This window comes from Anabrus simplex, chromosome 7 (genome assembly GCF_040414725.1).
Source record: "Anabrus simplex isolate iqAnaSimp1 chromosome 7, ASM4041472v1, whole genome shotgun sequence".
Classification (NCBI taxonomy): domain Eukaryota; kingdom Metazoa; phylum Arthropoda; class Insecta; order Orthoptera; family Tettigoniidae; genus Anabrus; species Anabrus simplex.
The window spans coordinates 90,903,267-90,917,414 of NC_090271.1; the positions used below are offsets into that span (position 1 = coordinate 90,903,267).

A 14,148-nucleotide genomic window follows, 5' to 3' on the forward strand; every position below is an offset into this window, starting at 1 on the left:
GAAGAACATATCACATTTTACTTATACATAAAACTCAAAAGCCACTGTTGCTATTGTAAATGTCGACTTAAGTATAGCAAGAAATAAATTCATATATCTAGAACAGTATGGCTTTAGACAATGAAGGTCAACTATTGACCTCATATTCACAGTGAGGCAGCTACAAGAGCTGCACTATGCGAATGGGGAAGATATGGTGATAGCTTTCACGGATGTAGAGAAGGCATATGACAGTGTCCATAGAAACAAGATCTGGGAAGCTATGAGCTCAAAAGCAGTAAATGAGTAGATAGTGACAAGGGTGAAAAATATGTATGATGAAAGTGAAAGCTGTGTTAAAGTTGGAACCAAAAGAAATGGATGGTTTCAGTTAACAAATGGTGTAAAGCAAGGAAGTGCCCTCTCACCTCTATTATATATAATGGTGATGGATGATATAACACAGACCATTGGGGAGAAAAGAATGAAAGCAGTGTTGTTTGCAGATGATCTACTAATTTGGGGATACAGTGAGAGTGGAGTGCAGGAACAGCTAAATGTATGGGAGGAAGTTGTGTCATCTTATGGAATGAAGTTCTAGCACAAAAGAGTGAAGTGCCGGTAATGACACGAAACAAGAACTGAGCGTATAATGGCATGACATTAGGAGGGGAGCAGTTGAAAAGAGCTGAAAGCTTTAAATATCTGGGAAGTGTAAGTGAAGAAAATGGAGGAAACAAGATGGAAATCAATGAAAGAAGGTGTGCAAATGGATTCTTTAAGAGTGTGGGAGGATTGATATGGAACAGGGATGTACCACAGAGACGTAAAGGAATTATCTACAAGACTTAGGGTACGTTGTGCGAGTTTTGACATATGGTTCAGAAACGTGGGTGGTGAAGGGGAGGGATAAAGGAAGAATACAAGCAGTGTAAATGAAGTTTCGAAGGTGTCAAGTAGGTTCAACAAGAATGGACAGAGTAAGAAATGAGAGAGTTCAGGAAATTGTGAATGAGGTACCCCTACAGGAAAAGATAGAAAAATCAAGGTTGCAGAGGTATGGACATGTTAAGAGAATGGGAGAAGAGAGGATAACAAGATGTTAGAAATAGAGTTGAAGGGAAGAAGACCGAGGGGCAGATGGCTGAAAGGTGTAAATAAGAGCATTGAGTCAAGAGGAGGGAATTGGACGACAGCGAGAGAAGAGAAGTGGTGGATGGACAGGAAACAATGGAGAAGCTTATGCTCCAAGCAGACCCAGCCTGTGGTTGGAAACTGCTCCAGATGATGGTGATGATGAGGATCTAAAACAGATTTTAAATTTAAACTATGATCCTGAAATCAGCAGCTACATAGCCAAACAAAACTGGTAGGTACCGGTACTTCAAGAAAACCAACCTCTGTCAGCATACATTGCTTGACCCTCAACTGAGAAAACTAGTCGAGATCTATGAGTGGATATCTATCTATTTTTTAATCTGAACCTTGTCTGAAAATTTTGAGGAAACTTTAATACCTGTGATGTTGTAAAAGGACTTAATTGAAAATTAACAGTGTGGTGATAGAGGGAAAATCATATTTCTTATAAATTCTGGACATTCAGATAGTTAAAAGATGAAGAGCACATATGGATCTCAGGCACTGCCATCTTCAAATTGGCATAAGTACTTTCAATTGCTTCTACCAGACCTATGACCTCTATATATTTAATACGATCTTTGTATGAAAATTTGGAGGGAACTATAACACCTGTGGTACTGGGTTGTGTATGATTTTTATGATCGGAACCACTGACTGTCCAAAGAAACGAGGTAAAACAAATGTCGGTGTTTTAAGATAGGAAAGACGCATATGTGTGTCTAGAAATGATGTCGGTAACCTGAACAGTTCATCAAACCAGGAAACTGTAGGTGAGAACGATGTAATATATATTAGGATGTAGGCCCAATTTAATGAGTTGTTGTTGTTGTTGTTGCAGCTCATTAAATATTCAACAAACAGCAATTGCTGCTACAGGTCACTACTTTGCAGGATATTGGGGTTGGTTCTGAAAAAGTTGAAAATCATCTGGTGTGACAGAGGAATATCTAGAAATACCACAATCCGCTTGGTGCAGACTCTCAGGTCTTCCATCTTCTTGTATAGTTGTGAAACCTGGACTATCAAAGCTAGAGAACATCAGTGTATGAACGCCTTTGAAATGTGGTGCTGATAAAGAATGCTAGGAATACCATGGACACAAAGAAGAATGAATGTGTCAATTAGGAATATTCTCGGCATAAGAAGACCTCTATGTTACTATAAGATATTGTGCTTCTTCAGCCACATCACAAGATGACAGGGAAACAAATTAGAGAAGGTTGTAGTTCAGAGAACAATCAATGGAAAAGGGTCAAGAGAAAGAGCATCAATCAGATAGGTTGATAAGATGACAGAGGTCAACCAGATGCGTTTAAGGAAAATCATACCAGGTCATGTCCAGAACCAACTGACACAACATGAATGAGGGGAGGGATGGGGTTAGACAGGTTAGTTCTAGGCATTATTTAAAGGTACTAAAAGCATACAGACCTTTGAGATATGATACTGGCATTGTTTAGAAAGATTAAGAGATATGACTAAAGCAGGAGTACAGTTTTTAACCAAGTTCAAAAAACCACAATAATAATGATGTTATTGGCTTTCTCACTAAATACTTTTTCGGTTTTTGGAGACACTGATGTGCTGGAATTTTGCCCCACAGGAGTTCTTTTACACGCCAGTAAATCTACTGACACAAGGCTGACGTACTTGAGCACCTTCAAAAACCACCGGATTGAGCCAGGATCGAACCTGCCAAGTTGGGGTCAGAAGGCCAGCGCCTCAACCGTCTGAGCCACTCAGCCTGGCAGTTCAAAAACAATACCACCTACTTAACTAATTCAAAAGAGGAAGTTGACAAACCTGGGGTACAGGTAGCAGTTTAGTGGTCTGGTGAATTGTTTTTCTTTACAATTTGGTATGAAAATGGGAAACAACGGAAAACCATATTTAGGACTGTCGACAGTTGGGTTCAAACTCACTATCTCCTGAATGCAAGCTGATAGCTGCGTGACCCAAACTGCATAGCCACTTGCTTGGTAAATGATGGTAAAAACTTTCATAAATGACTTCATGAAAGATCATAAAACAGACCTCTGAAGATATTCTTTTCTAAGTCATACAAATCTGAAGAGCTATGAAACAGCATCAAGAACTGACTTCAACAGATCCAGTTGGATGAACACTCATGATAGGAACAAACCAGTTACAAGAATGATGCACGATGATGGTGACACCAGTAGAGCAATGAAGAGAAAACAATCCACGTCACATCTAACACCCATATGCAAGAAAGAAAGCAAACAGAATGTCAAAACATGTGGGTACTGAGCAGTCAAGGCAATGGCGCAAGGGTGCCATAGAAGGAAATGCACAAGACCCTCATTTTTCCAGCCCTAATTAATCTGGATTTCCTGTTTATCTAGACTGATCTTTTAATTTTCAACATGAAAATATGCGCATCCTTTGAATGGTACATATGAGACAGTATCACCACCTGTAGACATGATTTGGGCTTATGCCATGTCAAGAAAACAAGGTGAAACCCTTTATGTTTCGCAGAGAAGCTTTGCTCCACGTCTTTAGAAGAAAATCTCTACTGCTGATGAGGAAGTCTTCTACAATAATGAGGGTTTGAATTGAAGAATGCTTTACCGTTGTAGCTGAAGCGATACGGTCGTTCGTCACCAGGTGGCTCGCTGTATGATGGGACAGCACTCTAAGCGGGAGGTGACGACAACATTAAGCTCCAATTAAGATGTTCTATCACACTGTGTGTACATGAGAGCTATCAGAGAGGACATCAGCCAAATCAGGGACGAATGTGGTAGAAGAAACAAATAGAAACTAATAAAATAAAATGCAACAAAAGATACCAGGATAGAATAGAATAGAGCCGAAGAATGGAAAGAAAGTATGTGGAGAAAAAGAGGATTATAATGACGTGAGACAATGTGAGCGGGGGGGGGCTAACCGGTGTACACATGTTATGAAAGTATGACACTAACACATAACACATAGCTTGGAATGAACCAACTGGTGATGATAAACGTACAAATTTGGAAAACACCAAAACAAAATAACAATATAAAAAGGGCTGGGAGCTTGAACTCAAGAATGCTTTACTGTTGGACCTGAAGTGGTACGCTCGTTCATCACCAGGTGGTTCGCTGTATGCTGGCACAGCACTCCAAGCAAGAGCTGACAATGACTGGCAATGACGTAAAGAGTTTCGCCTTGTTTTCTTGACACGGCATAAGCCTAAAAACCCACATCATGTCTACAAGTACGGCCCGTGAAAGCATCAATGTTAACAGTATGATTCTGCTGATGAAGTTTGTGAAGTTGTCGACCCATCCAAGTTTCTTGAAACATTTGCAAATATTTCTGATTGCTCAGATGTAGAAGACAGTGATGAAAATGCCTGGGTGCAAAGTGACAGTGGTGCTGGATGACAAAACTACTGCTGCCTATTCTACAGGTAACAATGGTTGATGGTGAATTCTGTTAATAAACTTAACCATGATAGGTTAATATTTTGTTTGGTCCGTATTGACTAGTCTGAATGTATAATGTAACTATTTAAAATAGTTTATTTGAATCCGCCTTGATCAATACACTCATTAAATGAAAGAGGAAGAAGTGACTTATGCGGAAGTATCAGCACAGCAGGAAAATTTAGGAAAATTTGGTGAGATTCAGTACATTTCCAACATGATTTAAGAAAAGGCTAAGTAAACAGCTAATAGGGCATCCGCCATCTGGACAACTGCCCTAAATGCAGATCAGTGGTGATTGATTGAATTAAACATTTTACTTAGAATGGCAGATGGAAACAACTCCAGCCAGAATGATGGTGAAATGCCTACATAATTGTACTGCAATCAAACAGCTCACAAATTTCAAACAAACAAAAAAATTCACTAATTCAGTAAATTCAATTTAATATGATACTGAGAGTAAGTGCCAAAACATGTTGTTTTATTTATTGTTTGTGTTAAAATATAGGTTTGTATAGATTATGTAACTTATATTTTATTTCCACATTATCCAGGTTTTCATTGATCTGGACCATCTCCAGTCCATTTAGTCTGGAAAAACAAGATTCTTGAGTACAGAACTCTGCCAGGAGAATGGAATTCTATTTGCTGGTTACCTGTCAGTCATTCTGTACACACTGAAATTATAACAATAATATTTTATGTCCTACTAGCACTGATGTGATGGAATTTTGTCCCACATGAGTTCATTTATAGGTGCCAGTAAATTTACTATCAAGAGGCTGGCGTATTATGTTAATTTTTCCACTCTCTCTCACACTCAGTGACGGTCCTTTGTTTGTAAAGACGATAACTGCTGACCTGCCAGATTTTACTTGCTCAGTGTGATAATATTCTAAGCTGTATTCCTTGGCTTTCCTGAACAGGACCATTGCTTTTCATTTTAAGCAGCATCTCAGCTGGTGTAACGAGTCTGAATGAAATCTGTTCCACGTGTCGGTTCATGATTAAAATCTTTATAGGAGTTGGGAATCAATCCCATAGCCTCTGGACAAGAGTCAGACAGGTTACCCCAACACTGCATGCCTGGCTAATTTTTCTATGCTAAGTGCAAAAGTTCAGATGCCTGTTTTTAATTAAGAATGTCCAGAAAGTAAGTTCTGTAGCAAATACCGTGTTTGCAGTCTCGATTGTAAAAATGTTCATTGGATTCTGTTGTCCATCTGTAAACCCATAGGCGTTATTTTCAAACAATTGTGTCATACTGACATAATCTTGTGCAATTAACAAGTTCACGGCAATTGAGTGGCCTATGCACACTGTAGCTCTGCTTATAAGACATAGAGTTTTTTTTTTTACCCTTATAACACGTTCAATGCGGATCACGCACTAGGCGCGTGACGCTACTTTATAAGCAGGTGCAGAGCACGCGCCTAGCGCGTCATGGGACGGTTGCTAGGAAATGTGAATCACAGGTTTCCCGCATGGTAGGAAAGGCTCTAATTGTCATCCCGCACATTGTGTAAGTCCAGTCTACTAGCAGATTCATCCGTAGCCATATTTGCGCATGCGTTTTCCGTTTCCCGCGTTTTCCCTCTCCAGAGTTGTCGTCATACGTCATCATTCATTTACGGGATCTTTGAGCAGCAAGACCACTTCAATGCGAGCTAATTAACTCTTCAGGAGAATTACGAGTGCTTCCGCTTTTGAAATTAAATTCTACTGCTGCAATATGTTCAGTAAAAGAACTGAACTTGTAATTGTCGTTTATTCTTGCATCATCTATATATATAAAATAAGAGTTTTGTCTGTACATTGCTCAGAATTTGAAAAGAATGCTATTTTTGTATCGGTCATGTTCACAATAACAAGAAAATGCATTTTTTACATTTCCGTAATTTCTGTCTGTCTGTCTGTCTGTCTGTCTGTCTGTATGTATGTACACGCATCACGAGAAAACGGTTGAAGAGAATTTAATGAAAATCGGAATGTAAAGTCGGGTGATGAACCGCTACAATCTAGGCTATAAATTATTTTAATCACGCTGAGTGAAATGGTAGTTTAGGGGAAGCCTGAAATTTAATTCTCAAATATTTATGTTATTAGTGGTCATGTCTTAATGAAAATCGGTAGACAAACATGTGAAATAAGTCGCTACAATATAGGCTATACACGCTGAGAAACATGGTAGTTTAGGGGTAGGCCTAAAATTTAATTGTCAAATATTTATTGTATTAGTGGTCGTATCTTCACGAAAATTGGTGTGCGAAGTCGGGGAATAGGTCGCTATAATCTAGGCTATCAATAATGTTATTCACATTGAGTGAAATGGTAGTTTAGGGGAAGGCCTGAAATGTAATCTATATACAGAGTGAAGCGAAATTCGCGCACTCGGGCGTCGCAGTGCGACTCCCTACATGCCAGCAATAAAAAATGTCTTTCACAAAAGTTCGTCCTGCGAGTATATCAGGCAGAGAAAGGACGTTGAATAGTGGCAATCTGGCAACACTGTAACCACATGTACGGTAAGTACCTCTGTCAGCATCATATATCCGTGCTAAGCAGTTGGTGCATTGGATAGGGTTTTGGGTTGGCATGCAGGTGGTAGAGGGTTCGATCCTGGGTTAAGGTGCAATTTTTTGTTTACTAATTTCCATCGGACATTACATACTGTAATACAGTAAGACACCGTACCTTAGGTCTCATGTATCCTACATTTACAACATTTTGTAGCGCTGAACACAACAAATACCTTGCTAGGCCTACTGGTAACGTAAGCCCTTACGAAATACAATGGACTTGAACGAGGCAAGAATAACAGTTGCTACTAATCTATGAGATCGTTGGAGGACGGTAGAAAGAAAACAGGTTTCGCATTTAGTATATGAATTTGTGCGAATAAATTCACGCCCACGACGTGGAAAGGACGTCTTTCAAAGCTGACCAAGGGAAACGATTGTTCGTCCATTTGTAGGATCGTAGTATGTAAGTGCAAAGGGTTTCTAGAGGACCCGCTGCAATGGCTGTTGACGATTAAGTTGCCAGATACCATACCACCTGGACTACATTTATGAAATAAAAAAAATACGCTTCAACCCAGGATCGACCCCTCGACCTCCTGAATGCTAACCCAAAACTGTAACCAATGCACCAACTGTACAGCACAAAGAATACGTGCTGACAGAGGTAGTTACCCTACATGTGGTTACAGTGTTGCCAGATTGCCACTCTTCAACGCCCTTTTTCTGCCGGATATACTCGAAGGACGAACTTTTGTGAGATACATTTTTTTATTGCTGGCATGTGAGCAGTCGCGCTGCGACGCCTGAGTGCGCGAATTTCGCTTCACCCTGTATATAAAATAAGAGTTTTGTCTGTACATTGCTTATAATTTGAAAATAATGGTATTTCTGTATCGGTCATGTTCACAGTAGCAAGAAAATGCATTTTTTACTTTTCCGTAATTTCTGTCTGTCTGTCTGTACACGCATCACGAGAAAACGGCTGAAGAGAATTTAATGAAAATCGGAATGTAAAGTCGGGTGATTAACCGCTACAATCTAGGCTATAAATTATTTTGATCACGCTGAGTGAAATGATAGTTCAGGGGAAGGCCTGAAATTTAATTCTCAAATATTTATGTTATTAGTGGTCGTGCCTTAATGTAAATCAGTAGACAAACATTGGAAATAAGTCGCTACAATATAGGCTATACATGCTGAGAAAAATGGTAGTTTAGGGGAAGGCCTAAAATTTAATTGTCAAACATTTATTGTATTAGTGGTCGTATCTTCTCGAAAATTGGTATGCAAAGTCTGGGAATAGGTCACTATAATCTAGGCTATCAATAATGTAATTCACACTGAGTGAAATGGTAGTTTAGGGGAAGGCCTGAAATGTAATCTATATATAAAATAAGTGTTTTGCCTGTACATTGCTCAGAATTTGAAATGAATGGTATTTCTGTATCTGTCATGTCTACAGTAACAAGGAAATGCATTTTTTTACTTTCCCGTAATTTCTGTCTGTCCGTCTATATGTATGTATGTACACGCATCAAGAGGAAACGGCTGAAGAGAATTTAATGAAAATCGTCATGTAACGTCGGGTGATGATCCACTACAATCTAGGCTAAAATTATTTTATTCACGCTGAGTGAAATGGTAGTTTAGGGGAAGGCCTGAAATGTAATTCTCAAATAAGTTACTTATGTCATTAGTGGTCGTATAGATAAATCTATATATATCAATCTCACAGCTGCGCGCCCCTAACCACACGGCCAACTCGCCTGGTCGTACCGACTGAAACAGCCTGCCTGTATATTGGCGGGAAGTAGCATGCCATTCCTCTGGTTCATACATTTTCTCATATATCTGGTTCGTAACACATTGGTTCATCATAGTATTCGAGCTATTCAATCCCTACTCGGAGGCACTGATTGGAATGAGTAGTGTGCATGTTTAACGGAATAATGACAGAGGAGTGTTCACGGCAGTCTGCGACCTGGTTATTCCAGCTCTGGAACTTCGGACTCTTAGATCGGCACCGTAGTACTGTTCGTTGAAAGTGAGAAAGTTTGCGGTGTTTCATTTGATCGAGTATTTTATATGATAACATTGCTTTCAATCGCTACATTCCTACTGACGTTTTTGTAATGACCTATGTTGTATTAAGTTAGGAAAACCACCAAGTCAGTCTTTCTGAGAATCCCGTAGCGAAGCACGGGTACATCAGCTAGTATATGTATATAACACGAAAGAACTTCTAATTGCCATTTATTCCTCATCACATTTATAAGTAACTTGAAAAAATGTTCAGTAATCATTTTTGACTGCGTCGTGATGCTTATGTTATCATTTTATTTATATTTTTTTCTGATGGCCGACAATGTGGTTCCTTCAACATCACGAGACCTACCCAATTAGCCAAATTATTTCATTTTTATTTGTCAAATTATGTAATAGAGAAGTGTAAATATGAATATATTTATGCCTGTAACATACTTTATGCATTTGTTTGCTATCCGCGGTAAATAATGCACAGTAATCTACCAACGCATGTGGCGCGTGATCCGTCTGGTGACCACTGTTACTTCTCGATTTCAACCACCATGCGGGTCACGCACCAGGCGCGTGAGTGGGAAAGTCCACGAGTTTGATAGAACTCGCCCTACCAACGTACAAAACTTCGATAATTACAACTTTTAAAGAGCCCTACACAAAAAATTTTCTCAGGTTGGTGGGTATGTCACGCTCTGCTAATATGCAGTGAACGTGTTAAAGCCAATACTCATCAAATATAATGGCTGCACAGAAGCCTTCAATCAAATTCATGGATCTTATTAAGGAAATTTTATTTAAAGAGGATGAACACAAGAATCAATTTTTATGAAATTTATTGAATGATTTATTTACAAAATACTATAAAACAGATTTATGTTTATAGTTATGTGTGTTTCCACTATCATGTGGAAAATGTTGTAAATGTGCTTCCTCAAAATAACAATACAAGAAAAAAAGGATGATAATGACGACAATTTAGTTTAGAACTTAGGATCATGTTTAGTAATTAAGTCTATGTACTTTTGAAAGCGTAAAACCTATTTGATAACTTGGAGCATTACGTCGTCTTTAGGAATGGCACTTATTAGCAGTACTTTGTAAAAAAGAAATAAGCTCTTGGTAAAAAAAACTGTCTGTCTGTTTACAGATGAAAGATAGGGGTACTCAGGATAATTTACAAGTTGAAAGTAACATGCGTCAAAGTAGCGAGAATGATTGCAGGTAGAGACAGGCAAAAAGGCACTCAGAATAAGAAGATAAAAACAAAGTTAGAAAGGAACTTGATGGATGAAGCTGTACAAACAAACCGGTTTTGGTAATCGGTCAATTCTGGATCAGAAATGGAAGATAGTGATTCAGAAGCAGAAAATTATAATTTAAAATGGAATGTAGGTATGTGCAGACTTCATGCACAGTTGTCAGTTTCTCTTACTGACAGTACTGCAACAGAACGAGAAAAAACTTTATCACAACGATCTTTTGCCACAAGAGTGACAACAAAGCACTTTCCATCCAAGATACCCAGCACAGAGAAGGAGAAAAAGCCAAGGTCTTTTCAGATGTAGGAAAAAAGAACACTGGTATTAGGGTACAAAATTAAAGCAGGTGGATGTGTGAGGTGTATGATATTTGTCTGGGTCTTACAATCCAGACAGGATAATTCAAACTAAAAGCTAGGGCAAAATCCTTCAGTAAAAACCTGAATATAGTAAAAAAAAAAATCTCCAGTAACCCCATATTAAGCACAAATTTTTTTGTTGGTATTTTAACATTGCACTAACACATTAAAGGTTTTCGGCGACACAAGGTTGAGAAAGGCCTAGGACGGAGAAGGTAGCATCCGTTGTTTGTCTGGTATGAAAATGGGAAACAACGCAACACCATCTTCATGGCTGCCAACAGTGGGATTCGAACCCACAACCTCCTGAATGCAAGCTCACAGCTATGAGACCCTAACCATATAGCCAACTTGGTCAGTACCAACCACAATTAAATTAAGCAATGTGAAAAGTGTTAAGGACCTAACATTGTAATACTGAGCTTACTTCCAGAGCGAATTAGAGCTGTCGTTAGATAACTTTATGGAATAATACAAGGTTTATTTTGGTGAATTTCTGTTCATATAATTTAGGTTTTCTCTGGACCTTCCCTCTCAAACATTTATCTGAAAAGTTTTTGTTCTTTACAATTTCTATACAGGTCTGAACCTTCAACACTAACACCATCCTATCCAAACTGCCAAAGAGCCATGCATTTTCCCACTTTACAAGGTACCTGAACTTATGTCATTTCTAATAATGTTACTGGTTATATGTTGTACTAAATAAGTTTTCAGTTTTTGGGGGATGCCGAGGTGATGGAATTTTCTCTTGCAGGGGTTCTTTTAAGCGCCAGTAAATCTACCTACACAAGGCTGGTCATTTTAAGCACCTTCAAAACTGAAGCCACCACTGGACTGAGCCACGATCAAGCTTGCCAACTTGAGCTCTTATTTTAATTCCTGGATGTAACTTCAATGATGCATATGACATTAGTAGCACACATAACACTAACAACTGTTCAACTACTGAAACAACTATGGAATACTAGTTGAACATTAGGAATCTCCTTTAGGAATCGTTGAATCTGTTTTAACCTCAAGTGATTGGGAGTCTAATTTATCAACAGGAGTTTGAGATTCCACAGTGTCTTTAGATGTTTGAAGTTCAATGTACTGCTGTAACTGTGACACTAAAGTGAGCTGGTGGTGATTGAGGTTCTGTACAAGATGGGAGGCTGCTGAATTGAGAGTTGCAACCAACTGGGCACGAGATGTTTGTAGATCAGGCAAGCGACTATATTCCACAATCTCATTTTTGCTCAACAGACGATCTTCAACAATGCCCGCTGTAACAAAATGAACACAGTTTAGTATAAATTAAAAACATATGGCAAGGTCTGTGTAGAATGGAACTGTCAAGAAAAATGCAATTCAGAATTAGAAGCATGTATAACAAATGTCTGAACTATGTTATAATAGATGACAAAAGTGGGGTTTGAACCCACTATCTCCCGGATGCAAGCTCATAACTGCGCGGCCCTAACTACATGACCAACTCGCCCAGTGAAGTGTACTTTCACCAGTACTCTTTAATATAGTGACAGACAACATTATGAGGAAAATTTGCCAAGGGTCAACAGCAAATGATATGAAGGTCATTGCATATGCACATGATGTGATGATATGGGAAGAAAATGAACAAAAATTGGAACAACTAAATATGTGGCAGAGGGCAATTGAAGAAGCAGGCATGGAAATAAGTTTAACGAAAAGTAAGGTAAAGTAGAGAAAACAGAAATATGAATTATGTTAGCTGTAATGGAAAAATTCTTAAAGAAGTAGATGCTTTAAAATACCTAGGAAGTAAGCTAAATGGGAAAGGAAACGTCAAAGAAGAAATTTTGCTCAAAATTTTATTACTGTGTAGCAGATATAATCAGAAATTTGCAACGTTTGATAAATCATTGCCTCAATGCTTGTGGTATTGGCCTCTTCTAAGTCTCTAATGTTTGTTCAATGGTCATGCTATTTTATTCTAAGAATTCTTCCGAGATAGTGTTGGTAATGTTTCAAGACATTTTAATCTTCTGTAAGTATTCCAAGTCCACATCCTTAACCCACCTGACTCAGTTGACGTGACGTTCACACGACCATAGGCCAGGCCTCAAACTCAAATAACAAGGCATTCACGCACTGTGCCGAGTTGTATGTACTACCTTATATTTTAATCACCCCTACAAGAGTTTCCCTTTTGAGAACTTCTATAAATAGTACAGGAATATGGATTGTATACAGCCCTCCTTCTAAGAACTTGCACCATTATTTATTACCTAATTATAGCCTCTGAAAGCACAAACTTTTCATCAGGTATCAGTCATTCTCCTAGTGATGGCTCCGGATGTAGTATAGGCAAGCGACAGCAATGCTATTGCTGAGTTAATTTAAAGTGTTTTATATGTGGAGGGCAGTGATGACAATTATGATAAGATTGAAGAAGAGATTTTAAGTGAAAGTGACAATTCATCTGATACAAGTGACTGTGAAATCGTATCTAAAGCCCCACATGTGAAAACAAAACAGTGACTTGGTGTGGGTTAGTAATGGTGATAACCAACCAATTATTCATTACTTTATAGGCTCTCCAGGGGTATCAGGAGAACTGAGAGACAAATATTTAGATAATTCTTTCTATATCAGAGTTTTCAGTATTCTTTCAGTGTATGGACCCTTCACTTCGCCCACTGCGCGGGAAACAAATATTTGCGCTATGGAACAATTATCAGACCTACGTGGAAGAGGACTGTGTCAAGTCCACATTAATGACACTAATGAAGATCAAATTAAAGCCCACTTTGCCCTCTGCATTCTGATGTCCCGGGTTCGTAAGCCTCGCATCCAATTATACGGCAGCAAAGTTAAATGTATTGAGAACCCAGTTTTTTGAGAGACAATGAGTAGTGTGAAGTGCCTCTACATATACCCGCAACTCAAGATTTACCACAAAAAATCTTCGTTCTAACATCATTGTTGTTGATTACAATTATTTTGAATGCTTCACTGAAAACTGTGCGTGAAAATTCTGGTTGCTGTTCCATTTATAGCATTTATTTAAGAGTGGTGCGCAGTAGTTTTGACGAGGTGGCTTACTCATGTTGAGGATGATTTCAATCCGATTTATAAGCGAGCGTACAGGACCATCAAACCTGAAGCGATTGAGTTAAGCAATGTTGGTAATGCTATGGCATTGTATAGGTAGAGCTTGGTCTGGGCACTGAGGTCATAGTTGTTGAAGAGCATCTTGAGAAGTTGAAGGATGACTAACATGTAAGAAAAGTGTCCAACATTGTGCAGGGTCTTTCTATTGACCATGCTGGAAGGAGCTTCAGCATAAGAGTTTGGCGCTGGTTAGTAAACAACTTGTGCTTTTTTAATGTTAAGTTATAAGAGAGTGGAGGAGGATAAAACACGATGGTTTGGCCATATCAAA

At 38.7% G+C, this 14,148-nt stretch overlaps 1 protein-coding gene across 1 annotated transcript in view; it reads right to left on the minus strand.

The window, feature by feature from the left end:
- Positions 1-9,825: 9,825 nt before the first annotated feature.
- The window catches only part of mRpL10 (mitochondrial ribosomal protein L10), a 40,516-nt gene continuing 36,193 nt past the window's right edge, over positions 9,826-14,148 (minus strand). The window contains exon 5 of the mRNA XM_067150680.2: positions 9,826-12,007. Within this exon, the coding sequence (XP_067006781.2) occupies positions 11,718-12,007 (290 nt within the window). The 3' untranslated portion in view covers positions 9,826-11,717. The remainder of the gene's footprint in view (positions 12,008-14,148) is intronic.